Here is a 26546-nt window from a genome sequence, read left to right as displayed (position 1 = left end):
TCCGAAGTACCCATCCGTCTCTGCAAAGGAGGGGCTCAGACGTACTTGGGGGGGTTGTTTGGGGTCTGCGCTTGGTTTCTTACATGTTGAATAAGGCGGGTCGGCTCCTTCCCGGGCGGCGTTTAGCCTCGGGTGAAATCTGCTCTACTTTGTACAATTCTTACTCGGGTTTGTTTAAATGCACTTAGACTCCACATTTCTCGTGAACGTACTTATCTTTCCGTCCTGCCTTCCTTCTTTTTTCCTTCTTCTTCTTCTCCCCCCCCCCAATCCCTCCCTTCCAGTGTAGCTTGGAAACTAAGCAAACGACTGACTGTTTCTCTACCCGCCCCGTGGTAATAACTATTGTACAGGACTTCTGGAATCACTGAGAAAAAAAAACGAAAAAAGCAAAAAAAATAGCAAAAAAAAAGGAATAAAATAAGCTACAATGATGTGGGTGTCGAGGCTGACCTTTTTGTATTTGCATCCCAAAACACACGGCGTCCTCGGCCAAAGCTACGCCTAGCGCAGGGCTTTCCCTGCCTCCGAGGAGCGATGCAGCCGGAGAGCCTCAGTAAGTGGGCAGCTGCGGCCACCCTGCGAGCACAGAAAGCCTCTTCTACCACCATAAATATGACAACTTTATTAAAATATACATATGAGTACAAATCAATGATTATACGGATAAAGTTCAGTCTGTAAACAAATATATTAAAAAAGAGCACGTCTTTTTTGTGATATAAAGTGCAGTTATGTTTCCATATTATTATATACAATATGTCAGCATTATGGGGTATTTTTCTGTAAGCACTATGGACCTAACATTCGATTATAAGATAAAATTCTCTGAAAAAGTATACACCTACATATTACAAAAAAAAGGGGGGGGGGGCTTGGGCTTGAGTTCATTTAGCAAGTGAAGATCGGCTTCCCACCACATTAAACGCAGCTTAAACGCAAGGTCTCGGGGATAAATTAGAAAAACGGGTACTAGACTCCTTGGCACAGGAAAAGGAACCGGTGCTTTGGTTTCGCAGGGCTGCCGCCTCGGTGTCATCGGCCTGAGAACTTGCGCAGGTGAAAGCAGCCGGCGGGTAAGACCTCGCAAGACCGGCGGCTGCCCGCGACCGGGACGAATCAAATATACACGATGCTCTGTACAGCTCCGATACCCGGGGGCTAGCGACGGGCAGCGGCGCTGCGGCGGCAGCCTCGGAGGCGGGCGCCAACGCCGGCGCCGCTTCGCGCTGCGGGGAGCGCGGAAGAGGGAGGGGGACAAGGAGAGTTTTGCAATGGTGGGGAAAGAAAAAAAAAAAACAGAGAGAAAAGGGAAGAGCAGGCAATCCTTAGTGCAGGGCGGCGGCCGCGGGCGGCCCTAGGAGTGGGGCGCGCGGCAGGAGCGGCAGCAGGCTTTGCTGTAGTACCAGTGGCTGCACAGGTTCACCTTGATGGCCAGGGCGCAGTTGGTTCCTGCCTGGTCCTGGCAGCTGTCGTCTAGGGAAGAGAAAGCAAAAGATATGGGGGAAAAGAAAAAAAAAGTTTGCAAGCTTTTTAACGCACTTCTTCCCTTCCTTGCTGACTGCTTTTCCCTGTCTTTGGGGATTTTTTTTTTCCTTTTTTGCCTCGCATGGTTTCTTGCTTTGCCCTTGGCCGTGGCGAGGCTGCCCGCCGCCGCGGTGATGTCCCCGGGGCGCGCGGGGGACCACGGCCGCGTCCCGGCTGCGGGGCCGCTGCTGCGGGACGCCCGCAGGCACAGGCGGCGCGGGAACACCTCCCCACGCAACCGCATTTCAAGCGACAGTTTGCTTAAAAACCATAGGATTTAAGGATTTCCCCTGCCCCCTGCAAAACCCCCCGAGGATGCCCAACTTTGCTAAAGATCAGGGGGGCTTTGAGCCAGCAGACTAGCCAGATGATGAGACAGTTACAGATCCCGCAGGACGCCTGGAGACCAAGATCACTAAAATAACAGCACACAAGACGCTTCCTCGGCGCGAGCTGCGTCCCGCGCAGGAGCCCGCTGCCGCCCGAGCCGCTCCCCACTGCTCGCTCTTACCCCCGGGCCAGAGCCTGCCGCTCTCGCAGCCTGCCCCACGGCCGCCTGCGGAGAGGGCCGGCGCGGGGCAGGGGGGAGCCGTCCGCCCCGCCGGGGGCTGCTCACCTGGCGGCTCCGTGGGGCAGGGCTGCAGGTCGCAGGTCTGCTTGCCGACGGGCTTCACCAGCGGGTCGCAGCCCCGGACGATGTCCTTGCCCTGGTAGCACTTCACGTCCCGCATGCGCACGCCGATGCCGCAGGTTTTGGTGCACTGGGGAGCAGAGGGAGCGGGCTGAGGGCAGCGCCCGCCGGCGCTCCGCGAGGACCGGCTGCAACACCGAGCTCGCCGGAGGCTTCAGCGACTCTTTCCTCCCCCCCGCCCCGTCCCCGCGCTGCCGGCTTTTTGCTCCATGCTTGCTGCCAGCAGCGCCGGATGCCTGCAGCGACCTCGGAGCAGCGATGCCCGGGCACGGCCCCACGCGCGGGGCTGCAGGAGCACTCGCCCCGCCGTTGGGGCCACGCGCTGCCCCGCGGGCGCCTCGTCGCGCTCGATTTACGGCAGGGTTTCTCCTGCTGCGAGGAGCCTTGCAAAGACCAAACAAGCCGAGCGGCCCGGAGCGCCGGGGAGAGCCGCGTTACGGGATCTTTCGCGGCAGCCGAGGCCCTTCGGCCGCTTTCGAAGCCCGCGGCGCTCCGGAGCTGCAAAGCCGGACCGCGGCCACGTCCCCGCCAGCGGCTGCTCGGAGACACGAGCGCCCAGCACCCTCCGCGTCCCACCGCGCCGGCTGCCGCCCACCTCGGACCAGGGCGTCGTGTACCACTTGAAGCACGGCCGCTCGAAGCAGGTGGTCTCCTCCACGGGCTTCTTGCCGGCGTCGCAGTCGGCGGCGCCGCGCGTCTTGATTTTGCCGTTGATGATCTCCAGGCACAGCACGATCCTCCTCTTCACGCCCCGGCCGCACGTGGTGTTGCACTGCATGGGCACAGCGGCGCGGGCAGCCCCTGAGCGCGGGGGCTCAGGTCCCGCGCCGGGAAAAGAGGGGAAAAAAAAAAAAAAAAAAAAAAAAAAAAGAAAAGCCGGCGATAGGGGGGGAGGGCGAGGGGCGCCGCGTCCCGCCGCGTCCTGCTCACCCGCTCCCAGTCCTGCGCCAGCCAGGCGGCGGGGCAGCTCTTGTCGCCGCAGGGGTGGATGGCCAGCGGCTTGCTCTCCAGGCTGCACTGCGACTCCGGCACCACGCGCCCGTCGCTGGTCTTGCAGTACACGTGCCGGATCATCCTGCCCTGCCCGCAGCCGCCGCTGCACTGCAAGGCCGAGGCGGAGAGGGGGCTGACGCGGCTCCTCGGCATGGCCGAGGTTTACGGTGCTCCCGCGCCACCACCTCGCCGACGCGGCCGCCGGGGAGCGGCGCCAGCCAAGAGCCCCAGCCCGGAGGCGTCACCTCCCCGCCGGGCAGGACCCGCGAAGCGGGAAAGAAAACCCACGAGAGCGCGCGGCCAGCTTGGCTCCCGCGGCCCGGCGCAACACGGCTCTCACCGGTCCCCAGTCCGAGACGGTCCACTGCCGGTCGCAGGGCGGCCCCGTGCAGTTCTTCTCGGCCAGCGGCCGGGTGCTGGCGTCGCACAGCTTCTCGTCCTCGGAGCAGCGGATGTCCCGGGTCACCACGCTCCTCTCTCCGCAGCGGGCTGAGCACTGGCGGGGCAGGGACACGGATGGGCCGGGGTGAGGCGGCGGCGCGGGCCGCTCCCCTCCCCTGCCCCGCGGACAGACGGACACGGGGAAGGCGCCCGCGGCCCAGGCAGCCGCCAGATCATCTGGTTTAAGGTGTGATGCTGCTTTTTTTCTTTTCTTAAAAAAAAGCTTTTAACAGGAAACTCTCTAAAAACGCACAATGAAAACGTATTTATGACCGTCTGTAAAACAACCCGTAGCAAACCACCCCCCTCTCCCTCCAAACCCCAAACAGCCCCAAACAGCTTCGACAGACAAGTTCAAAGGTACAAGAGGGGCTAAATCCTGCCCCGGCGCTGAGCAAAGCTCTCTGCCAGGACGAGCCCAGCCGGAGCGCCGGCTCAGAGCCGGGCTACAGCCGGCTCCCGTCACCCCACGGATCGGCCCGGAGCCCCGCTCCTCCTCCAGGCGACCGGACCCCGTACAAGCTGCGCCCACGACGCCCGGCCCGAGCCCCCAGGCTTTAGCCGCCGTTCAGAGCCGGGGTGAAATTCCTCCCGCTTCCTGCGCGGAAACGGCTAGCTGCTTTCCACGGCGTCGAGAATGCTTTCTCCAAACCACACCACCGAGATTTTTTTTATATATATATACATATATATATATGCACCGTGGATAAATTTGGCTCTCGGCAGCCCAGTGACATTATTTAGAGCGGAGTCTGAGTTACTGCAGTCTCGCGCACACACGCTTGCTCCGCGCTTAACGTAAAGCGGGGAAAAGCGTCAACAGCACAGCGCTCAGACGCACCGCGCTGATATGTTAATCCTCAGACCTCTGAAACGTGCTCTTTTTTTTTTAACGCGTCTCTCCCAAGCCAACTTGGCACTCGGCTTCAGATGTGATCCAAATTAGATTAGCTTTGCCGCTGGCTAAGACAGACCTGCTCCGGGACTGTCTCAAGCAATCTGCCCCTGACACATGCTGGAGCGCTATATGCAATTTGATAACATAAGCCGCCCCGGTTTGCTACGCCAGTCAAAATAGCGCGCTAGCACGTGCCCAGGGAGCTTTTCTCTACCGAACTGGGAAAGTCAAAACATCCTAAAAAGAAGAAAAAAAAAAACAATCAGGGAATGCACCAGCCTTTCCACCAGCAGCACAGCGGGAAGCGCAGCAGCCGAGCGCCGGCTCGCGGGGGAAAAGGCGACAGTTAAAGCACGAGCGAGAAGCCTTTGGGGAGCCTGCGCGGAGCCGGGGGCGAAGCGCCGTCGGAGGGACGGCTCACGTCGGGCCACGTGCGACGAGCGGGGCTGGTGCCTTGCAAGTTTCCAATCCAAAAGGGAGTTTCGAATGCAACCGGGACCAGGCAAACCGCACGCACGAGCTCGCCCCCGGCGCTGCCCCCGGGCCGCGCAGCGCCGGGCATGTACCTCCGACCACTCCGACATTTCCCACTGGGGCCCGCAGGCGGGATTCTTGCAGACTTTACGCTCGTCGGGCCTGGTAATATCGGCGGATTCGCAGAGATCGCTGTAGACCGAGCTGTCAAAACCAGGAGAGATCATCTTCCAGCATCGGACAATCCGAAACTGGTACCCTTCCCCGCAGGTGCGGGAACACTCGCTCCAGCTGCTCGTCTCCCACCTGCGAAAAGCAAGAGAGGCGGTCGCTGCAGCGACATCCGCGGCACCCCGCAGCCCCTCCGTCAACGCCCCCGCGGGCAGGGGGCCGCGGCGGGAGCCACGTGCCGCCAGGCTGCAGAGCTCGCGGACGATTCCCCGTCTGGGGCAGGACCAGGCACTGAGCCCACGCGGGCGGCGGATGCTAAAATCAGGCTGCCAAGAAGGGGAAAAAAAAAAAACCCACGAGCTAGTGCGGTGAGCAATCCTGCGAGCCTGCAGGGCTAAACCACATCCCCGACATCACTCGAGTCTCCGCTTCGCTTACGCACGGCGCAAAGTGTTTCAGGGCACGGATCACGCGGCTGTACCTCTCCCCGTGCCCCGTTAGCACGCTGACACCCGGGAACATCCCGCTCCTTTCCCCTTGGACAGATGCTGGCCCGTCCTGCCCGCAACCGCTGTCACGAGCCTTGAATCGGGCACGTCCCAGCGGCCAGCGACGCACCCGAGTCGCAAGCACCAGACCTGGAGGGAAATCCAGCGGTCTCCCGATGGGAACGCCGCGTCTGGGGTCAGGGCATCAAATCACGCTTTTCAGATACAAACCTGCACCAGGAGGAAAACCTTCCCCAGGGCGCCAGCGCGGGCTCCCGACCGCACCGGTCTCGCCCGCTGCTCCGACCCGCCGGCCGCCCCGAGCGGAGCTCCGCGATGGTCAGGACGTGGAAGCAGGCGGCCTGACCCCTTCCCACCGTCCGCAAGCCGAGCGCCCGCCGCAGCGCCCAGCCCGCACACGCCTCCGCACAGCTAAGGAGCCCCACGTGCAACCAAGCCATGACTTAAGGGAAGATTTTAACCCAGCAGCTCAAATGAAGCACTCGAGAGAACCGAGAAGAAAGCCCGGCTGCTCCGAGGGCACATCACGGAGCAGGAACGTCCGGGCTCCGGGCGTTTTCCCCATCCCTGCTTCCCCCGCTAATAAATCCAGGCCAACCCTCCCGGTACTTCTCCAGCCGGCGAAACGGGGGGGCCTGCGAGCGCCGGGGCGCCGTGTACCTTGGCTGGCACTCTCTCCCCGCACAGAACTCATGGACCGGCTCGGGACGGGTCATGGCATCGCAGTACGTATCGTCCACTTCGATCCCGTCGTAGCGCACACACATCGCATAGGTGGACATCACTCCTAGTGTCAGAGAGGATACACGCACAACAGAGGACGCTTGGCGATTCTGACATCCCCAAAAGTCGTTTATTTTTTCCTTTTTTTCTTTTTATTAGCTCTGCATTTTCCAAAGCTTCCTTCCAACGGAAGGCAGCAGGCCTGACTTGACAAGGGAGGACCAAGGCGGCGGGTCCTGGGCCACCAGCAGGGCTCACGACAGCAGGCAAATAGCACGACTGCAACAGAAAGGCTTGGGGCAACGCGTCTGCCTGGCCGTTCCCTCAGCCCAGCAACCCGAGATGCACCCAGGGCACGCTCCGTCCAGGAGCTGCTCTCGTACGGGACCTCCCTCCTGCCCCCAGCATCGCTGTACCGAGACCTTTCCCCCCCTGCAGAGCAAATTTTGTGAAGTCCATTCTGGGACCTGGCTGGCGACCAGGAGGCTGCTCTGGCTGCAAGAATTTCAGCTCTCAGAAACATATGGTTTGCATGAAGCTTTAAAAAAAAAAAAAAAAAAAAAAAGAAAGAAAGAAAGAAAGAAAGAAAAAGAAAAAAACCTACAGCTCTTGACATTGTATTGCTTCTCTGCAATTTGTCATTAAGAAAGGGTAACGAGCCTGGAGAAATTTAAGTGAAGTATCAGCCTGCTAGCTGCAAGCTGGGGCGCAGCAGCCCATCCCATTCGGGAAACTTTGTTCAGAGGGGATGGAAGGACTGAAAACTGTCCTCAGGCACATGGGTTAGAGGATCCCAGGGATGGGGACAGCTTGCAAAGCGCCTGCAGGACACCAGCAAGAGCTCCAACACGCTCAAGCGCTAAAACCTGTGCATTTGTTCTTCTAAAAAGTATCTGCCTCAGTGCCCGTTTCATCACGGCTCATGGATTTTTCAGGAGCCAGAAAGTGCCATCGATCTGCCTCCTCCCTCACAAACAGGCAGTGAAGGAGGACAGAGATCAGGTGGTTCAAAACCTTTTGGGGGCAGAAAAAAAAAAAGGAGGGGGGGGGATTATGCCAAAGAACAGAGGCCAGGTTTGGTACCCCGTCGTCTACGCTGCCCTGCCAGATTTGCACTGCTGTGGATGAGAGCAGACTCTGGGGTAGGTGAAAGAGTGGGAGAAACAAAATAAAAATAAAATTTTACATATATAAGATATATACATATATAAAAATAAATCTATATAATATGTTTAACATAAAAAAAAAATACATAAAATACATTAAAAATATCAAATGCTACTTGGTTTCCTGCCAGAGCTGAACAGTCTTCAAAACTTCACACTGTCGGAAAGCAGCAGAGCTTCCGAAAAACAGAACATTTAAAAAGGGGAGGAGAGGAAAAAAAACGCCCATGTGGCTGCAGAGATTTCAACCAGCTCCCCGCCAGGGCCGCTCAGGTTCGCAGAGCCAGCGCGCTCCAGCCCAGCGCAGGTTTTCGGACCCCCCGGCGCCCGAGCGTGTCCCCGCCGGGCTCGTAAATAAAGGAGAGGGGCAGAGCTAGCCACGGCGAGGGCGCCGGGGAGCGAGCGCGGGGCCCCGCGGGAACGCCGCCCCGTCCTCGGCTCCTTCCCATCGCCAGCGGGCAGGAAGGCGACTCACGCGCCAGGCGGCTGCGCCGAGTTTGCTACCTGTAGTACACGTAGAGCTGCAGGGTTCGTGGGAGGAAAGCTTCCACCTGTACATGTCAGCAGCACTCACGCCTTGGCCCTTTCTTAACAACTTCAATCTGTTTCTAGCGACAAGCAAAAAAACAAACAAACAAAAAAAAAAAACACAAAAAAAAAGCATTTATCAGGAGAGCCGCGACACGTCCCGTCAGACACACACATGGCTGCGATCAGGTTGCAGTTTGGTGGTTGGGTTTGGGTTTGGGGAGGGAACATTTGCTTTGTTTGTCGGTGGGGTTCGGTTTTTCTGATTTGGGGTTTGTTTGTTTGTTTGTTTGTTTGTTTATTGTTTCGGTTTGTTTAACAACATACCTGTCCTGAGCCCCAAGTAGAATCCCCAGCCCGGTTAGAGGCAGAGCTTCCACTGTCTAGAAATAGAGAGAATGGGATAAAAATACCCACAAATAGAAACAGTTCAGAATTTAACAAAGTTTGCATTTTTCTGCTCAAATACACCTGGCCCTCGGCGTACAGCGCCTAAAGGTGCAGTATCTCCTCCCCTGGGAGGCCAGGTCCGAGCCGTCCCGGGGACGGCAGAGCCCAGACTCCCTCCAACCTCTCCAGCTGCTCGGACCTCGCCGGCTCGCTCTTTGCTAACGCCTACGCCGGGCGCAGGAGGGGCCAGCCTGCTTCGCCAAGCGCGCTTTGCTTTTAAACACAGAGGCATGCCGTTCGCCTACCTGTTGCTCTGGGTAGCTTTTGCCGCTCTCGCTAGGCTCTTTTGGCTTTGCTACAGAATTTTTGCATCCCTTACGAAACACTGCGCTCGCACACGTAATGCCGTTGGGAAAGGGGTAACGGATTCATCCTGAACATAGGAACAAGCATTCGTAAAAGCAAGGGTAACAGCTTCACCCAGTCCAGCGCCTAGGTACGTGTGGCAACGTTATAATGCACCAGGGATACTGCACCTTTACTACAAAACGCTTCAGCTCTGGTCTCGTACCTTCGTTCAACCCCCTGAAATGGCTATACTGATTCAAATAGTGCCTAAGGTCGTATCCTGACATCCAGTTGTCTCTGGCCTGGCAAGATAGGCAGCTTGTATGATTTCTAGGCAGCAGAAGCTCTGAAATTGCCTTATTTATGTGGTCATACGAAAAAAGGTCAGGTCCAGTCTACTGAATAGGTCTTTAAAAGGACACTGTTGAGAAACCGCTAGTTTCCCTCTCAGACCCACCCGCCTTCCACTGTCAGCAACGATCTCCTGAAGGATTAAAAACAACCATCGCGCTTTCCCGGATGATTTTGCCTCTGTCGTTTTGGCAAATGGTCATTTCCTGCGTTTGAAATGGAACTGAAGTGAATGTGGCTATTTTTGTGCAAAAATAACAACCTTGGCTTACTATATATAGTGCTTTATCTTGCTGAAACAGCTTTGATAGGGGTCCCACATCATCCACCGATACCAACTCAGCCCTGATGATCATCATTGCTTCTCTAACTGTTGCTGCTCAGCCTGGACAGGGCTCACAAAGCAACTGTCTTCAGCAAGACCCATTAAAATGATGGTAAATATCCACATTTTTTTTTAATATATTTTAATTTGCCCCAAAGAAGAGGGCATTGCTTAGCTCCTCTGGACAGCACCCTGCTCTCAGCAGCACCAAAGCAAAGCCCAGGGTCCAGGAGTCCCCCTCCCAGTTTCACAAGCCGTAGCTATCTCCACCGCTTCCCAGGAGGTCGTACCGGGCTGAAACCAGTGGAAGCAATGATGCAATTAGACCTCTGGGATCCACACAGCTCCCTGATCCCCCTGAGCCCACAAATAAGCTTTGTATCACAGCTGGGGATAGAAAACCTTTCAACAGTGTCCCTTTAATGTGTATGATCTTAACTAAAGAGCTTCTTCTATGCTTAAGGAGGTCACAGGGACAAGCTCTAGCCAAATCAGACTCCCACCACCGCAAAACAGCCCTTGTCCTTGTCCTCCCGCCTGTAGAGCTTGTTCCTGGACAGCAAATACAAGCCCTGCCAGTACAGGGTGCTTTAGACCTTGATGACACCATCCACATGGAAAATGTCAATGCTTAAGAAAAATTCAATGCCCCACTTCTAACCCACGTTGTCCTATGTGTACTGAGACTGTCTGGTGACAGTCTCTAAAAGACCATCCCATCTCCTGTGCCCATTCACAAAGAAAAGTGAGCAAAAAAGCAGAGAAACTTCCCAGGGTTACAAAAGGACAGATGATGGGAGGGGTTTCAGGAGGTCTCAAGTCCAAGCTTCTGCTCAAAACCGGGCTAACGTCAACATTACACCAGGTGGTTCAGGGACTTGCATGGTCACGGTTTGAACGTCTCCAGGGACGGAGATCCCTGACCCCGGGGCTGCCCCATTTGCAGCCAAGGAGTTTTTCCCGCGCACCCTGTCGCAATTTCCTCCGTTGGCTCTGCTGACCGTTGGCTCTTGTGCTTTCCCCAGGCAGGTCAAGAGCAGCCTGGTTCCATCCACTCTGTCACTGCCCTTCAGATGATGCAAAGCTGCCTTCAGACCTCCTTCACCCAAAACAGCTCCAACCCTACAGTTGTTCCTCCTAAGCCTTGTGCTCTTGCACCCTTCAGCTAGACAAGGTGCTCAAACGTGGCTGAACTGACTCACCCCCTCCCCCCCACAGTTAAAGTCCAAACCCAAAACAGCATCAAACTGCAATCAGAGCCTTTATTCTGCTGCTTTGGGTGCCAGTGGGAGTTTTAACGCTAGCTTCAGCGGAGACGAGCTTGTCCATCACTCGCAGACCAGGGGGCTGCAAGTGCAGCTGCGCGCATTAGGATGCGATTGGGCTTGAAATAATATGTAAATAATTTGGGTGGAGTGGAGGGGCAAAAAAAAAAAAAAAAAAAAGTCTACTGAGCAGGACCCTGCTGCCATAGAGCTAACAGAGAGACTGAGCCTGCAAGGGTGACACGTCCAGCAGGACTAGGTCCTTGCCCAGCAATGCACCCCCTCCCAGGCACCCCCTTCCCAGGGAAGCAGCAGGTCCCGTGGTGCAGCCATCCCACCTCCACCGGGGTGGGAGCCAGTGGCGCCAGCCCCTGCGTGGTGTGCAAAGCTAGTCCTGCACCCCAACTCCCCCAGCTCTGCCGCCCCATGTCTACCTTAGCTGGCCTTGCAACCACCTCGAGCCCAGGTGGGGAATAAGCCTGCCAAGGCAAGGGGGGAAGCAGGGGCCTGCCTACACCTGGGGCCATCCCCAGCCTCCCAAAGGGCCTCAGGGACCCTTAGGGCTCACAGCAGCCCTGAGCCAAGTCAGCCCAGAGCCCGGGAGCAAGGGCACCGCTCACCCTCCCGCTGCCACCTCTGAGCACCCGTCAGCCCAGGCCAGCACCTGCTGCTCCACAATCAGCAGCATAGAAGCTGAGCAAACACAAAACCTTTTTTTAGCTATCACCATTTTGATCTGAAAAATTCACATTTTGTTCCAGAGCAAGTGGAGGAAGAGGGAATGTTTTTGAAAAGAGCTGGGAAGAAAATTGCAATGCTCAGTATCCTTCCTTAATGAGCCTTTCTTCAAAGGGTAGAAACCTTAGCAACACATCCTTGATACAAGAGGAGCCAGGGGATAACAGAAGGAGCTTCAGAGCTCCACAGGTGACTGCACTAGAGACATCCACAGACCGCCTGTTTTAAGCGGCTCTGCCTTCCCTTAGCCTGTAACACTAGAGTTCCTCTGAATTTTAATGAATTGAAAATCCACTGTACTCCCAGCAGGTGGGAACGCGTTGGTCTCATTTAGCAGTAGCAGAAGTGTGGGTGACCAACATGCTGAGGTCACGTGGGAGCCCACGGCCGACCAGGCGAGAAGCAAACCCGCTGGCACTCTCCTGGCTCCTGCTCCGCAGCGTGGCAAGACACCGGAGCTAGCGGCACTATCCGCACTTGTCAGAGTGTGCTAATGAAATGCTTTCTTTGGCAGCTGAAGGAGAGGTTTCCAAGCCAAGCCACGGGAAAACATGATAGACTCAAGCCCTTGGCAATGTTTTAATGTTCTTATCATTAAGAAGTCTGTTGATATATTTGGCTGCATGGACATTTTCTTTAGCATAAATTTCTTTAATATAAGCTAGCGTAAGTTCTGGAAAATAAGGCTAACAATAACCAGAGAGCATTTGTGCAGTGCTTACTACATCTTCTAAAGCTAAGTAGCATAACTTGTGTTTTACTGTTGGGAAAACTAAGAGACGGAAGGTCAAAGTGGCAGGGCCAGGAAGGGAACCACAGCTGAAATTTGGGTGCCTCAACCCCAGACACAGTCCAGAACATGCCGGGAGGACACGCAACGGGGAGCCAAACCCACTGCTGTGTCTGGGATCTGGATGGCTCTCAAGGCCCTGACTTCCGTACGAGCCCTCTTGGGAACGCTCTAATTTGCGATTGCATCTGAAGGACAGCAAATCGCAGTTCCACAGCAACTGTCCCGTCTCCAGCCCCATCAACAGCTATCTCCCAGCGCGCCAGCGCTCACAAGTGCGCTGCTGCGGGCGGAAGGCTGCTCTTTGGCAGCCGAGAGGCCGTTTCCAACCCTGACATATGGTACAGCCATAAACAGGCTCAATGTGTCCCCAGGGTCTGCTGATCCACACTTGGACGCTTCCCTTCAGAGCATGACTTCTGCATGCGTTTGCTGGGAAGAAGGCAGCCTGTTTGCACTGATCCAGCCAAACGTGGGTTGTTTCAGGCTCTTTGACATATAATTAGAGTTTTCATCTGTATTTTCAGCACCCTAAATAAGAATCTTGGAGGGGAACACGTGGCTGAAGGGCCACAGTGTAGCCTGGAAAGAGACTTTGTCTTTTCCATTAAACAGCTTGGAAACCAAGGACTCAGTTCACTCGCCCACACCTTGGTATCTACCACCACTTGAGCTGCCCTGGAGCATCCTTGGCACTGGACATAGATGCATGGACAAGGATGATCCTGAGCTCCCTTTCACCAAGGCCTCCCTTGCCTGGATGAATTCAACAGTTAAGGATAGATTACGCCTTCTTTTACCTCCCTACTGCATTTGCCAACTCTGTCACTCAAAACCGGCCAAAGGGATCCTGAAGTGCACATCCTACTATTGACTGCTTTAAGTCAATGCCAATGGAGAACTTCCAATACCCTTAGCAAAGCAGGGATTAATGGCACTGCTGCCTCACCAGCTCAAGCAGCAAGCTCAGGCTATTTCTGTAGGCCCTATACAAATGCCCTTGTTCTGCTCTGCCTCTCTAGTAGCAGTTTGGTAAGCAGGGCTATTCCCAGGAGCTGCTCTAAGCCTCATCCTGCTAACACAAGTGAGGAAGCTCATGGTAGTGGGGGGAGTGAGGGGGGGGGGGGAACCAAAGTAGATAAAAGTGGGCCAAAACTAACTTCTGCTGCATCAGAACTAGGAGGAATAGGAGGAAGAGCCTGGGAAGTCAATGCTGGACGTAAGAGGAAACAAAACTAACAGGAAAAGACGTTTCTTTATGACCAGCACTCTGATAATGTGCTACAGCACGCAGAGAGCAATAAGCAAGTTGACAGCTGTCACATGGACAATGTGACAATGTGCCAAGAAGACTCTGAGCTTTCCTCCTGCTTAAATGCTCTCCTAACTTTCTGCTCCCAACTTTGATCCTTCCCTTCAAATTAAGCCCTGGTGAAAACCTTTTAGACATCCTGCCCCTACTTACCTTCTGGCCTCCAAAGCACAGGAAACATATACTGGGGTCTGTCTTTAAGTTGAAAATAACAACAAATAGGGTTGACCAAAAAAGACATGTCTCCTACCTTGCTTTGTGGGTTCTGTTTCCCTGGGAGCCGGTCATGGTGACAGTGGTGTTTGAAAATGGTATCTCTGCCGACGTGTTGATGGCTTTGCCATTGCTCAGCTCCATGTAGGTGCTATTGATGGTGTAGGTCACAACGCCATCGGTATCCTCGTAATCAACATAGAGACTGTCAATGTGCGAGCCCACAGAGTTGACTGGGTCTCCCTGGGCAAAAATACTGTTCATGGTCATGTTGAGAAGCAGCTCCTTCGAGTCCGAGGTCTTGTCTAGCAGCTTGTCAGTGATAGCATTCTCCGAAAGAAATTCCCTGGAGGTGAACCTGGGGTCAAAGTCTCTGTCATCATGGTCTGTCTGGTAAGTAGACCTGGTTACGTTTGAATCTAGATTGGAGCCAATAGGGGAAACAGTGATGACCACAAGATGAAATGCATTTGGAGCACAAGGCACAAGCAGCTCAGAGCAGCAGAGGCAGGGCTGGGCAGCTGGGGGAGGAGCTGGGGGCCTGGGGCAACCTGATGGGAGTTCAGCCCACATACCCAGTGAAACCATGTTGAGAAAGCGCTCCAGGCAGTGGGGTGACAAGATGGCCAAGGGATAAAAAGGATGTGGTTGGAGACTACTCCAGGGCAGCAGCAGTGACAGAAGGGAGCTTTACACACCCAGCACTCCCCAGCTCACTCCTCCCCTGGCACAAGGCAGAAGGGCAGGGTGCAAGGTAAACTGTGCAAGGCACTACTGACAACCACCCCCCCATCCACCAGAAACCAGAACCTGAAGGGCAAAGAGGCTCTATGAGTGGAGGTATCTTAATGAACTTTCCAAGTTTTTCAATTAAAAAAGGGGGAAAAAAAGCAGAATCACTAACATTAGGAAGTAGAGCAATTCTCAACAAGAGCTCTGGAAAGTGGAACAGTGAGGCCCAAGTCTCCTCCTTACCTTTGGGTTGTTTGCCCTTCAGTTTTGGCTCACAGTCAATAGTTTCTGTTCTTTCATAGACCTCATTGGTTTCCTGACCTTTGCTCAAGTTTAAATCTTCCTCCGTGTCCTGCCTTCCAAACACCTGGTTCTCCAAGTCTATCCTTTCCCTGGAGATTTTCCCAAAATAAGTTGCATTGTGTTGGATAAAACCCAATGGCACGTCTCCATCGAACTCTCTGCTTTCTTCACTATCTGACTCGGAAAAGGTATAGTAGATGGGCTGCAGATTTGAGTGCGGCTTCCTCAGGAGAGTATATTCAAATGTGATGGATGGATTCTTGCCATTTTGATTCCAGACCTGAAGAAACAAGTGAAATTATTAGCCGATGCAGTAGACATATGGCACGCAGTTTGTGATTCGTCTTGGAATTGATGGTTGATATCTATTTCACCATTTCCAGTCTGCTTTCCATCATATTGACAACTACTTGTAACTGGAACAGCACAATTTGCCAAATGTTATTTAGCAGCACTGCCCTGGGCATCTGCCCCAAGCCAGGGGCTGGAAGACCTAGGGTTTACACCTTCCTTTGCCAGTGAGTGACCATAAACACTTGGAAAACTTGCATAACCTTTCTGCACTTCCCTCTTCAACTGCGTAGGACAGAGCTGGTGATGCATCGCTCCGCTTTTCATAAAGCGGACTGAGATGAGAGGTGTGAGGTTACAGACAGCCACTTGCAGAAACCTGCTTCCACCGCATTGCAGTGAACTGGGAGCCCACGTCCACTTTCTGCAGCTCCATCTCAGCTGAGGATGGGAAACGGCAGCTGAGGAACTATAGCCTCTTTTACTGGTCTAAAGACGGTAAAAGCACCCAAGCAACCATCCCTTCCCCTCCCAAAGGGGCCCAGAGCTGCATGGAAGATGGTAAGGGGTAGGCTCTGGCTAACTGCCCAGAAGCCCATTACATTTTTCATTTTCTCATTTCAGAAGCTTTTTTCCTCCTCCTCCTCTTTATGTAGCAGGTTAAAGTTTGTGCACTTGACTAAGGATCTGGCCCAGTTTCTGACTTTTACTTTTCCTATCAGGTAACTCAGATTATAAAGCCAAGGAGTAGAAGAGAAATATCCCCACAGTGCCTCAGGCAACTTCTCTCTCCAGAAAGGGGAGCTACTAAGCCTCCGTTCATTATTTAAAGCTCCGCATCTGACAGTGCTAAGGCAAGTAAAATAGGTTTGTGCAAGGAACAGGACACAATCCCTGCTTCCACACCCTTCCCCATGCAGGCAGAGAAATAAAACCGTCCCTCTACATGTTGCTGTTGCCACGGTGGTTTTACCGATGGCGACATGTCCATAGAGAGGAGCAGAACTTGTCTGCACAGATATATGAACCTTTCCTCCCTACTCCAGAAACCGCACAGCCATGTTAGCCCAGCACTGAGCCCACGCCAACACAACCATCCTCTTGGCTGGATTAACAAGCTTGGACTTCAGGCAGTGCCAGCAGCAGCAGCTTGTCTGCCAGCTCAGAGCTGCTTCCCACCCATCTGGCTAGGACAAGCAGATCTTCCCGTCTAGCTCCCCAGATGCTGTCTTGTTGCTGTACACAAGATTTGCCCACAAGTAACTAACACACTTAAGAGCCACACAGGAGGGAGAACAAAATATTCAGAAGGATTCAACATAACTGTTCCCTTCCCCATCACATCCAGCCTTAAGTCAAAGCACACCATTATATTCAAGCCTTGATTCGTTGGTCCTTGTGCGACAATATACTCTATCCCAGTCTCATAGACATCCATTGGCCTGCGGTACTTGAACACCGTGCCGGCAATGTTGAAGTTCTTTGGGCTGTCAACTTTGTAGTTCCCATTGAAGAAGTAGTAACCAGCTTCATCAGCCACAGCTTAAAACAAGAAAGAGGAAAGAAATAAGTTCCACCAAGTGTAAGAGGATGCAGTAGTACCACTTGTTCATTCAGGGCATAAAGTTACTAGTATTGCAGGAGAAATATTTGTTTTATTACTATAGAAATAATAGAGACAAATGCATTATTTGCAACTCATTACATAGGCAGACTCCCAAAATTATGGGTCACTTTCTTCTATATTGCAAGCTCTTGGCAACAAGGAGTTGCTGTTGCTTATGAGTCCATGGCACCTCTCACGCTTTCAGCACTTGCACAGCAAGCATTAAGTGATAAAGGTTTTGCATCCTGCAGGCAATGAGACTGTCAGACTGCCTGCACCAGGAGTTCCCTCTTTGTGAACACTGAGCCAATTACACCTTTAAAAAGTAACAATAACAAAAAAAAAATTGACGGTCATAGGCAGAAATTCACCTAATCCACCGTGCTGGCTCAAGGTAGGTCATCCATAGCTAACCCAGGAACTGTGCTAAATATAGGCTTTTATTCAAGCCTTGCTACACATCGCCATGAGCTCTGGAGGCAGCATCAGAATGTGATGGCAGCAAATGTGTGCATCTGTTGGTGAGTGGGGAAAACCTGGCTTTTCCCATCTCCTGGGCAGCTCTGCCACTGCCACCACTCAGATCAGCCACATGCCACCAACACATCAGTGGGGCAACTTGCAAGTCACACGTCCTTGCTATTGATGGCACTTGGCCATTGCTCATTGCCCAAGCAGCAACAGATCGAGGAGACCACAAGAGAGCTGAACTCACTTAGTCATTTATGACCCAGCACTAGCTTATTTGTCATAACTCTCTGAAACAGAAATAACACTGACCAACAGTTTCTGCAATAAAGCAGTCAAAGTGTTGAAATACACAGCCCAGGTCCTCAGATTGGGTAAGCCAGTGCACTTCCCTTCAGAGTGGTTACAGTTTTCATTGACTATGGATTTAGCCCATGTCTGCAACAAAACTATAGTCACATTAATACTGGGGTGAGCAAGAATTAGCCAGTATACACATGCATTTTAGCAAAGTACCAAGAGGTTATACACACCCAAAACATCTGCAGATTTTTTCCGTTCTACTATCTGGATATCTCTTGCTCCAGCAGGAATGTGTGTTACCAGAGAATAGCCTATGGGAAACTACAGATTAATGAAAAGGAAAACTTTGTAACAAATAATCTAACCAAATACTCTCAGTAGTCAACACTTGCCATGTATCAAGCAAATTGTCTTTGATTCAAAAATATTTAGAAGATACAGTTTGAAAGATTGAAGTTGATGACTGTTAGACTGCGAATAGGCAGTTAGTCAGCAATAGAGAAAAAAAGTTTGTAAACTATACATACTAATTTAGAGAGGGAAGTACCGGGAAGGAGGGGAGGAAGGATGCAACCCTTGCATGCCCAAATACTAAAAAGTAGCGTGAAAAAGGTACGTGGAAAGACTGCTTCATTAGCTAGAGAAGCTGTCCTGTGGCTCCGTACAGACACGAGCGCGAGCTGGTCTTTCAGAAACCCCCAGTGAGGGATCACAACTCATTTCTCCTCCTACTCCCCTTTGTTCAACACTAGATAACTAATGGGACAAGTCCTCATAACTCCATCGAAATTACCGGAGCTTGCTCTGACTAACGCTCTCTGAGGACCTATTTATTAAAACACTATTTCTAAGATGACTATATTTAGGACAAATAAGTTCTGTTGCCTTACACAACACTAATTTTGGAAATCCTGGGTTTTCAAAATATCCCAGCTTCCTGTTATTACGGAGCATTTGTTTCTAGTCTTGCTCGGTCAAAAATAAGACTAAAACCGACACTGGACTCTTGCATAACCCTGTCTCACCATGCAATATGGGAGATCTCAGACATCCAAGAAGTGTCATGCAAAATTACTGGTTTTCTTTAAAGAAGGCTTTCCCTATATTCCCAAATATTTAAGAGCAATTCTTTAACACAGATAGAACATGTGCGAATAAAGCAAAGGAGGGCAGCTGGTCAGAGCTGAAAGTGGTTTACCGAAAAACAGCTCTCCAATACAAATAAAGCAAAAGGTCCCTTAAAGTCTTACCAAGATGAGAATTTCCTTTCCGGTAACTCCCAGTCACATGAGTGCAGCTGCTCCCATCTCCTTGGCAAACTCCACATTTATCCAAGGTGTGGGTGGAAAACAGAATGCCATCGCATCCAATCGGCTAGAAAAAGAGTAAATAGAGTATTGAGGGGCAGGCAGATATTGCACCCATAGGAATTTTCTGAATGCTACTAACAATATTTTTGCTATAATGTTTAACAACCTCACATTTTCCAGACACGCAAACCCCTCGGAAATCAGTGTATTTGCAGGATGTTCCATCCCGAGCCTGAACCATTAACTGTCTCTGACCATCCACAGTGGTGCAATGGAGGTCACAGGGCTTGCTAGAAATGTGAACATAGTCATCTAAGGGGAAAGGATATAAAGATATATTCAAAACAGGACAAACACAATAAACTTTCATCCTACCAATGTCAATGAATCTCTGCTAAGCTAAACAGCAGCAGCAGCAACAGAATTGCATAGCAGCCAGCGTTTCAGAAGCTACCATCTCCAGTGTCTGCAGCTGGCCGGGAGATTGCGCTTCTGACAGCATGACGACCCACTGCTGCAAGCCTCTGCACAGCCAGGCAGTCCTCAGCGCCACCAGGAGCAGCCGCTCCCGTTAGCTGCATCACTAACATCGGCCCGTGAGTCGTATCGAAGCAGTAAGGGCCAATATTCTGTGCAGAGATTTGCAGTAGAGGTACACACATTATACAAATATATGCATGTTTCTATATAAAGTATTAATATACAAGTTAAGTTAACATAGATGTATACTGTGATAAATAGATACATAACTACATTCAAAAGAAATTATAGCAGCTGAAAATAGAAGCACTTTTCATGAATATTCATCTAAGTTGGACTACGTTCGCCCTTTGCTTTCTGCAGGTAACTGGTTGGCTGTATCCATCAGCTCAGCAGTGACAAGACCTCAAGCGTTCAACACATACTGTATAATACCGACAGGAAGCAAATGACAAATTCGTATCTGCATCAGAAACCCAATGCTAAAATGTTACACTCAGCCAATCAGGGAGCGGTTATATACCCACTGGGAGCAGTTATATACCCACTGGCCTGCGCGCCCAAGACAGACAGCATCAATTTCAAAACATTATTCTGCAAATCACCCAGGAGCCACTTGAACGCCTGCTAAAACACAAAACAATTCACTGTAACTATTCTGATGAATAATCTCAAATTGTGAATATGTTTAAAGAAATTGTCACCTTGCCACAGGAAAGGGACAGAACTGGCCAAGTGGTTATAATCAACCAATCTGCCTCTATTCTGTGGGCTAAGTTTCACCAAGATTGCAAAGACACTGGCTTTTATCACATAAAAGGAGGCAACATGTAATTTCATTTAGCATAGCTGTTATTAGGCATGTACAGAGGCACCTAAACCACAAAAATTCCGTTATTTCACATCTGTATCTCTAGACATCTAAACACCTCTGTAAATCTTAATAAATCAGCACTTAGGAACCTAACTCCCCGGAAGGAGAGGGGTCTTGGGATCCCAAGGGCCCCAAGAAATTCTTGAAACTGGCCAAGAACTTTTAAAGTTCTATTTTGACGGGAGTTAGGTGCCTAAAACAAATAAATCTCAGTCTCTGACTCCAAGTCACTTGCGCAGCTTTGTACCACTCAGCCCGGATGACCAGTGAACTGACTCACTTCATCCCAGTGACATCTGACAGCGCACACAAACCATGGGGGAGTAGGCAAATGTCACCAAAATGCAGGATGGCCAGTAAGGGCCACAGTTCAAGGGACACTGGGGTGGGTAAGCCAGACACTCCTGGTCAGCAAGGACCATCTCCCCCTGCTCTCATCCTCCTCCTCCAGCCCTTTAGCTCTCTGGTGCTTGGGAACGGTGACCAAAATGGACCACGGGCTGCAGCCATTACTCTACTTCCCTGTTGTATTTTACTTTTAAGCTATCCTGCAGCTGCAAAATGCTCCTTTGAACTCTGAAGACAGTCGATTGCGTCTCTGAAAACCACTTTAAAACATCAGAGGAGGAGCCTTCCTGCAGTCTATAGCATCTTAACTATCAAAATATTTTGGCAAAGCGTTAAGGAACACACAAAGAACGTCTTGTTACCAGGATATAAAGGTTTCCATTGATATGTTCGTCCGTTATACACATGGGAGTTAAATGATGAGCACTGCTCCTCTCGAAAGCTCCTTCCGTTTGCAGGGCACTCCTAGAACGGGATACATTAATATCCTCATGAAAACAAAACGCAGGAAAGGTTTCCGGCGCATCTCAATCAGCTGCGACGAGCATGTCACAGCCTGGCCGCAGGGCTGCTGCCACCACTGCCTCCTCCTCCTCCCCGTGAGGCTGAAGGCCTGAGCACCCCAGCCAGGGGAAATCCTCCTGGGGCAAGGGCAGCCCACTGGGTTTTACGGCCCCCAGCTCCAGCCAAGGGCCCAAAGCACCCTTCGGGTGAAGGGAGCCAACGAGGGAAACTCCAGCTGCTTGGTGGGGCAACAGGGTGACCAGGCGACCACTACAGGATAGAAGGTGCCTTCTTGGGAAGGACCCAGAAATGCCACTGCATTAAACAGGTTTTTCTTTGAACATTCCCAATGAGAAAAAGGATATCCTTACTTGTACTTTGCAGAGCTGGTATCTTTTGGATGTTCCAGTGCAAGTTTTATTAGCAAGCCCACTCACTGACTTTCTTCTGAATAAAGAAATGATGGTTAGACAGTGGGTCAGGAACTCTCTCCTCTTCCCTTCTTTAAATAAAAGGGCTCATTCCCTTCTTCTGCATGGTCTCTGTGTCCATGTAGACAAGCCACACAGAGATACACCAGGATCTCACTGGAGTCAACAGCAAAGGTCTCACTGGCTTTGTTACCTGTGTCATGAACTACTTTTATAACATCTTAGGAAGTATCACAGGGGGTGAGGGCCCCAGGGGCAAGGTTTGCCAGGCGATTTGGGGACTTCACAGACAGTCCAGAGAAGACACACCATTATGGGAGCAGCATAGATCAGCAGCCCTGAGTCCAACCCCACACTGCTGTACCCAAAGAGCCTTAGGGATGGGCTTACGCCATCTCTGCTGCCTGTCTACCCTAATTCCCTACTGGAGAAATCTCAGGGCCAGCTCAGGAGCTATGTGGCTGGTCCTCTTATGGGAGGATCCCCAGGCACATCCTCCTTTCATCTGAACATTCAAAGGCACACTTACCTTCTGTAATGGTGGGGTTTGCCAGATAACACCTTTTCACCACGGCTATATCTATTAAGGGATACCTTTCTGGATCAAATTTACCTCCAGCACATGAGAACTAAAGGCCATGGATTTCACTAGCATTGCTGCACGGTTCCTCCTACCCCCGACTCCCTTGTACTCAAGGAGTCGCTCGATTTGCATGCAGTACCTCTGCCGGAGACAGTGCCTCTCCTGGGATTTGACGCCTCCCCCGCAGGTCCTCGTGCACGCAGTCCATTTGGTCCACTCCCCCCACCAGTACGCAGTGACATCTGCTCCTTCTTCCAGGCTGTTCGATGTCTGTGCGATATCCTGTTTGCAACGCCAGCATTCGTGTTTGGAAGAGAGGAAGCGCTCAGCATTTACACTGCAGAGTCAGCATGGCTAGAGCGACTGCTCATAGCGATCTCTGCAAACAAAAACCCAATATCCAACATGCCAACTCCCATCAGGCCAAAAAATGCAGGTGTCCCATGTCAGTGGGATCATTACTCCAAGTGGAAGCAGGCAGGGCCTTCAAACAACCTTGCTATTAGGGGGTTTTCCAGAGCACCCATTACTAGGGTGTCCAAGCACAAAGGTAGCCACATGCATGACCTGCCAACCTCTGTGCCTAGAGGCACGAGAAACTGGTGCTTATCCTGGCCCTCATCTCCTTTACATCAACAGCCACAGTGCTCAGAGGACAAGGATCTCCCACTCAGACTTTTCTGCCGCATTGCATCTCTCACGTTGCTAACAAGGCATTTCCTGTTGCATTTGAGCTCTAATCTGAGATTTCCATCTTGCAAGAAATCCTGCAATTTCTCAATTATGTTTTCATTACAAATTGGAATGAAATTGCTATTTCTAGGATGCCTTGGGAAAGGGAGAGTTCATTGTTCAGCTCAGTTGGCAAAACTGAGCTAACCCCAAACCCTAACCTCTCCAACACTTTCAGTGCTGACTCTGGTCCACAATGACTTCAGGAAGCTGAGGAGCCAGATGCAGCCAAAGACTTAACTGCAAAGCCTTGCAAAACCCAGGGCAGAGTATGAGCCTGGCTGTAAGGAGGGACTGAGGATGAAGCGAGAGAGAAAAACCCCCTCCCATCCCACTCGGCAGCCGGACAGCAGGCCAGCCTGCTGTTCCTGTGGATGCTAGCAGGCCAGAGGAGCCCACACACTCCTTCTGGGAGCATCACTACTTCAGGAGGGTCCTCAACCCCCAGCTCCCCTCTGCTGATACAGGCCAACACACATAAGCTGCTAGCTACATATGTTCATGTCAGCCCAGTACTCCTGAGGGGAGAGGAGCTGCTGGAGGTCAAAGCAAGAACCCACGCTCTTCAACATGGGCTGCATCGAGGCTTCCCTGCCCTGTGCTGGATCACGCTGCATCACCACCACATGTCTACACCTGTGAAGAGATGGCTTGTTGCAGGGCAACGGATGTATTTTTCCATCCAGAATAACCTGTTTAGGTGTTTCGATTAATACTGTGTTTACGGGGAAAGGGAGAATAAAGTTTTAGGCAAAGAAACCAGGAACTCCAACCACTGCAGGAGCCAAGGAAACATCGCTGAGACTTAAGATCACATCATTGCCTTTTAGAGCCTCATTAATGATCTCTGCATGCTCTTGGCCACAGAGAACACAACTTAGGCTAGCAGCAGACTGAAAGGAGCAGAGCCAAGCCATATGCCCTCACTGCAGGCTTGATGTATGCAGACAGATCCCACCACTCCCAGCTTAAGCATCGTAATTCATTAAGCCACTGTAACATGATTACATCTCCGGCCCTGGCATACGCAACGAAGTAACTTATTGAATTTGGGATGACTTTATAGCCAGATCATAAACAATGACCCTCCTTCCCAAGGAGGGAAGCAGCCCCAGGAAGAACCAGGACCTCAGCATGCCTCTGCCACGGAGCCTGGAGCTCTCCTTCAGCACCAGCACAGTGCTGGCACCCAGCACCCCATGCACCCAGCATCCTACGCACCCACCTTGAAACGCCCAGACTCCCCCTCTCACCCACCCCCTAGCCCGGCCAGGCGGTGAACTCACCTGCGATATCACGAAGGCGATGTTGCCCACAAAGAGGACGATGGCTAGCGTACCTCTCAGGTGGGACTGCTCATGGACAAAGATGCTGCTCCACCTCCATTTAATTATCTTCATTCTGCAATGCGATCAAAAGCTGCACTGCACAAGACTCCCAGCCAGTCCCACTATGTTTTGAGACAAGGGGTCTACCTTATAGCCTGGATCACATAGATGATGCCCATCTTCTTGGGCTCCCGCAGTCAACTAAGTGACACCAACCACCAGTGACTGCATTGACCCTGAAGTTGTGTTAAACTAGCAGAAGTGTTAACAAGGTATGGCTTCACATCCCATCTCTGGTTGCTGTCTTCCAAACTACAACTTTGCAAAAATGCCTAGCAGGCTTATAAAAAGGTTGGAAGTATTCAGTGGTTCTGGTTAGTTTAAACAAAAGCAAATCCATGGGTCCTCAGCTACTATAAATTGGAGCACTCATTAACAGTAATATTTTCTCTGAATGAGGCTAATTCATTTTCACTCTTGGTGTTGCTGGGAGCAGCGTGTGCCTGTGGATGTCCATGAAGGCACACGGGTCCACATGGGCTGCACCTGATCTCACAAACACAAGCTGAAGTTCACAACCTGCTTTGGAAGAAGCAGGAGGCTTAAACTGGAGCAAGTAACCACGAGTGTTGCACAACAGCTGGTAACAAGAAACATCCCTAGATTTTAAAAGAGAAATGCATTTAGAACTGCTCCTAGGAAAAATGAAGCAAAAGGCTTCATAAACAGACAAACAAGAAAAAGCAGTTAGCAGTCATTATTTTTGCTTCATTTGTTCAACTAATACCCACTGACTTCCAGGAAAGAAGCCTGTTTCTATAGCAAAGGGAAGCACTCAAAAATTAGAAAAAGAAATAAAGTAGCACAAGCATCAGCCTTTCATCTCTTTCTCCATCTGCTTCATGAAACAGAAACCCAGAATGTTTTTTTTAAATACAGCTCAAAACCACAGTCCATTTTATTGTGAACCTCACTGCAAGAGCCAGAAACGAGCAGGTTTCAGGAAATCATGCTTCCAGGCAATCAAAGTACCCTATGTCTGTAAGAAAAAAATATTCTCCTCTAACCCAATTTCCCTTGAAAAGTAACTAGACATTATCTTTAGGAAGCGGGGGAAGTGGGACACAGGCTGCTCCTGGGGAGAGGGGAAGGATTGCAGGGAGAGCTGGAACACAGTTTCTATTCTCCTGCTTTCTCTTCCTGCAAGGGCTTTTGTAGCACTTCTGGGAATGTGCAGTTACTGGCACTGCCACCAAAACTCACTATCTGGATAACAAAACTCATCCGAGGGCTTCCCGATGGCCGATTCCGCTCTGCTGTCTCTGTGGTGTAACAGTTCAGCATGCAGGAGACCCCTTCCAGAGCCCAGACCCACTGATTAATTGGAGCCCAGGGCTCTTGGCTGTGTATCCCCGGGACAGGTGGCTGAGCTTTGCCTTACAGTTGGTTTTCATTAAGACTTCCAGACACTTCTGATTCAAAGCCAATAAAATAACTCGCTCAGAGCTCACTCGCTCGAAAAGCTTCATGCTTAAATAATAATAATAATAAAGAAGGCACCTACAAATACTTAGGAGCTGGCACAAGAGGAAGCCCCGCCAAAAGCGCGCAAACCTGCCAGGACGGGGAGGACGAGCGCGGCAGCGCAGCCCCGCGCCCCGCCGCCGCCCGCGTTACACAACCGCGGCCGCGGAGCCGGCGCGGCCCGCGGAGCCGCCCGAGCCACCTCGCCTGAACCCAGGCGCCCCGCGGGACCGCTTTCGGGGGCTTTTTTTTTTTTTTTTTTTTGGCGTGTGGCGTGGCTGGCCAGCGGGCAGCCAACCGCTCTTATTTCCTTTTCTGCCAAAAAGGAAAAAAAGTGGGGGGGGAATCCAACCTCCGCACTGCAAAATAATTATACCACCACCACCACCCCCCCCCCCCCGGGCAGGGCCGAGAGCAGAAAGCAGCCATACCTGAGCGCTGGGGAGGGCCGGCAAGGTGCAGGGGGCCGGGCTAGAGGAGGGGGACGCCGCCGGGGCCAGGTGCGGCGGCGGCGGCGGCGGCGGGGCCGAGCGGGGGCCGCGGCGGCGGCGGCGGGCGGGGAGGAGCCGCGGCCGCTCGCTGCCTCCCGGCTCCCTCCTGGCACTTCGCAGGGGCGGCCCCGGAGCGGCGGCTTCCAGCGCCGAGGAGCTGCCGAGTGGCTTCCCCCAGCCCGCGCCACCGCTTTTATAGCTGTCAGACAGACTGCGAGGAATTCACACTTCTCACCCCGGGATGCCTCCCCCCCCCCCCACCTCACCCCCCCCAACCACCGGCACCGCCACCCCGGTTAACCCCCTCGGCTCCCCCGACGCCGGGCAGCGGCCCCAGCCGGTTTCCTGCGGCGAGGCCGGCGGAGGGCAGGAGGAGGGGGCGGCC

At 52.1% G+C, this 26546-nt stretch overlaps 1 protein-coding gene across 6 annotated transcripts; it reads right to left on the bottom strand.

Moving 5' to 3' along the window:
- Window positions 1-590: 590 nt before the first annotated feature.
- ADAMTSL2 (ADAMTS like 2) lies at window positions 591-26200 on the bottom strand. 6 transcript variants are annotated; one of them, XM_062590882.1, is made up of 19 exons: window positions 26102-26200; window positions 24105-24237; window positions 22226-22368; window positions 21444-21519; window positions 20931-21033; window positions 19033-19178; window positions 18807-18930; window positions 17787-17867; window positions 16546-16721; window positions 14829-15168; window positions 13891-14272; window positions 8098-8201; window positions 6365-6491; window positions 5117-5330; window positions 3552-3707; window positions 3149-3319; window positions 2814-2990; window positions 2144-2288; window positions 591-1476 (listed from the first exon to the last, which is right to left on the bottom strand). In XM_062590882.1, the coding sequence occupies exons 2-19, from the start codon at window positions 24216-24218 to the stop codon at window positions 1358-1360; spliced, it is 2898 nt and encodes a 965-aa protein (XP_062446866.1). In that variant the 5' UTR covers window positions 24219-24237; window positions 26102-26200; the 3' UTR covers window positions 591-1357. The 6 variants fall into 6 exon arrangements, with proteins under 6 accessions (XP_062446866.1, XP_062446864.1, XP_062446868.1 ...); XM_062590880.1 differs by having other exon boundaries at window positions 24105-24219; XM_062590884.1 differs by having other exon boundaries at window positions 5117-5228; window positions 24105-24219.
- Between the last annotated feature and the right edge of the window lie 346 nt (window positions 26201-26546).

The sequence above is a fragment of the Rhea pennata genome, chromosome 18 (assembly GCF_028389875.1).
Source record: "Rhea pennata isolate bPtePen1 chromosome 18, bPtePen1.pri, whole genome shotgun sequence".
NCBI classification, from domain to species: Eukaryota; Metazoa; Chordata; class Aves; order Rheiformes; family Rheidae; genus Rhea; species Rhea pennata.
This window is presented reverse-complemented; position numbering and strand designations above follow the sequence as displayed.

Excerpts from the sequence above, each read along its gene's own strand:
- ADAMTSL2 (XM_062590882.1), bottom strand. The coding sequence starts at position 24,218 with ATGAAGATAATTAAATGGAGGTGGAGCAGCATCTTTGTCCATGAGCAG. Across the intron at positions 14,273-14,828 it reads GAAGGGCAAACAACCCAAAG|ATTCAAACGTAACCAGGTCT; the intron begins GTAAGGAGGAGA and ends GCTCCAATCTAG. Across the intron at positions 3,320-3,551 it reads CCGTCTCGGACTGGGGACCG|TGCAGCGGCGGCTGCGGGCA; the intron begins GTGAGAGCCGTG and ends TCGGCCTTGCAG.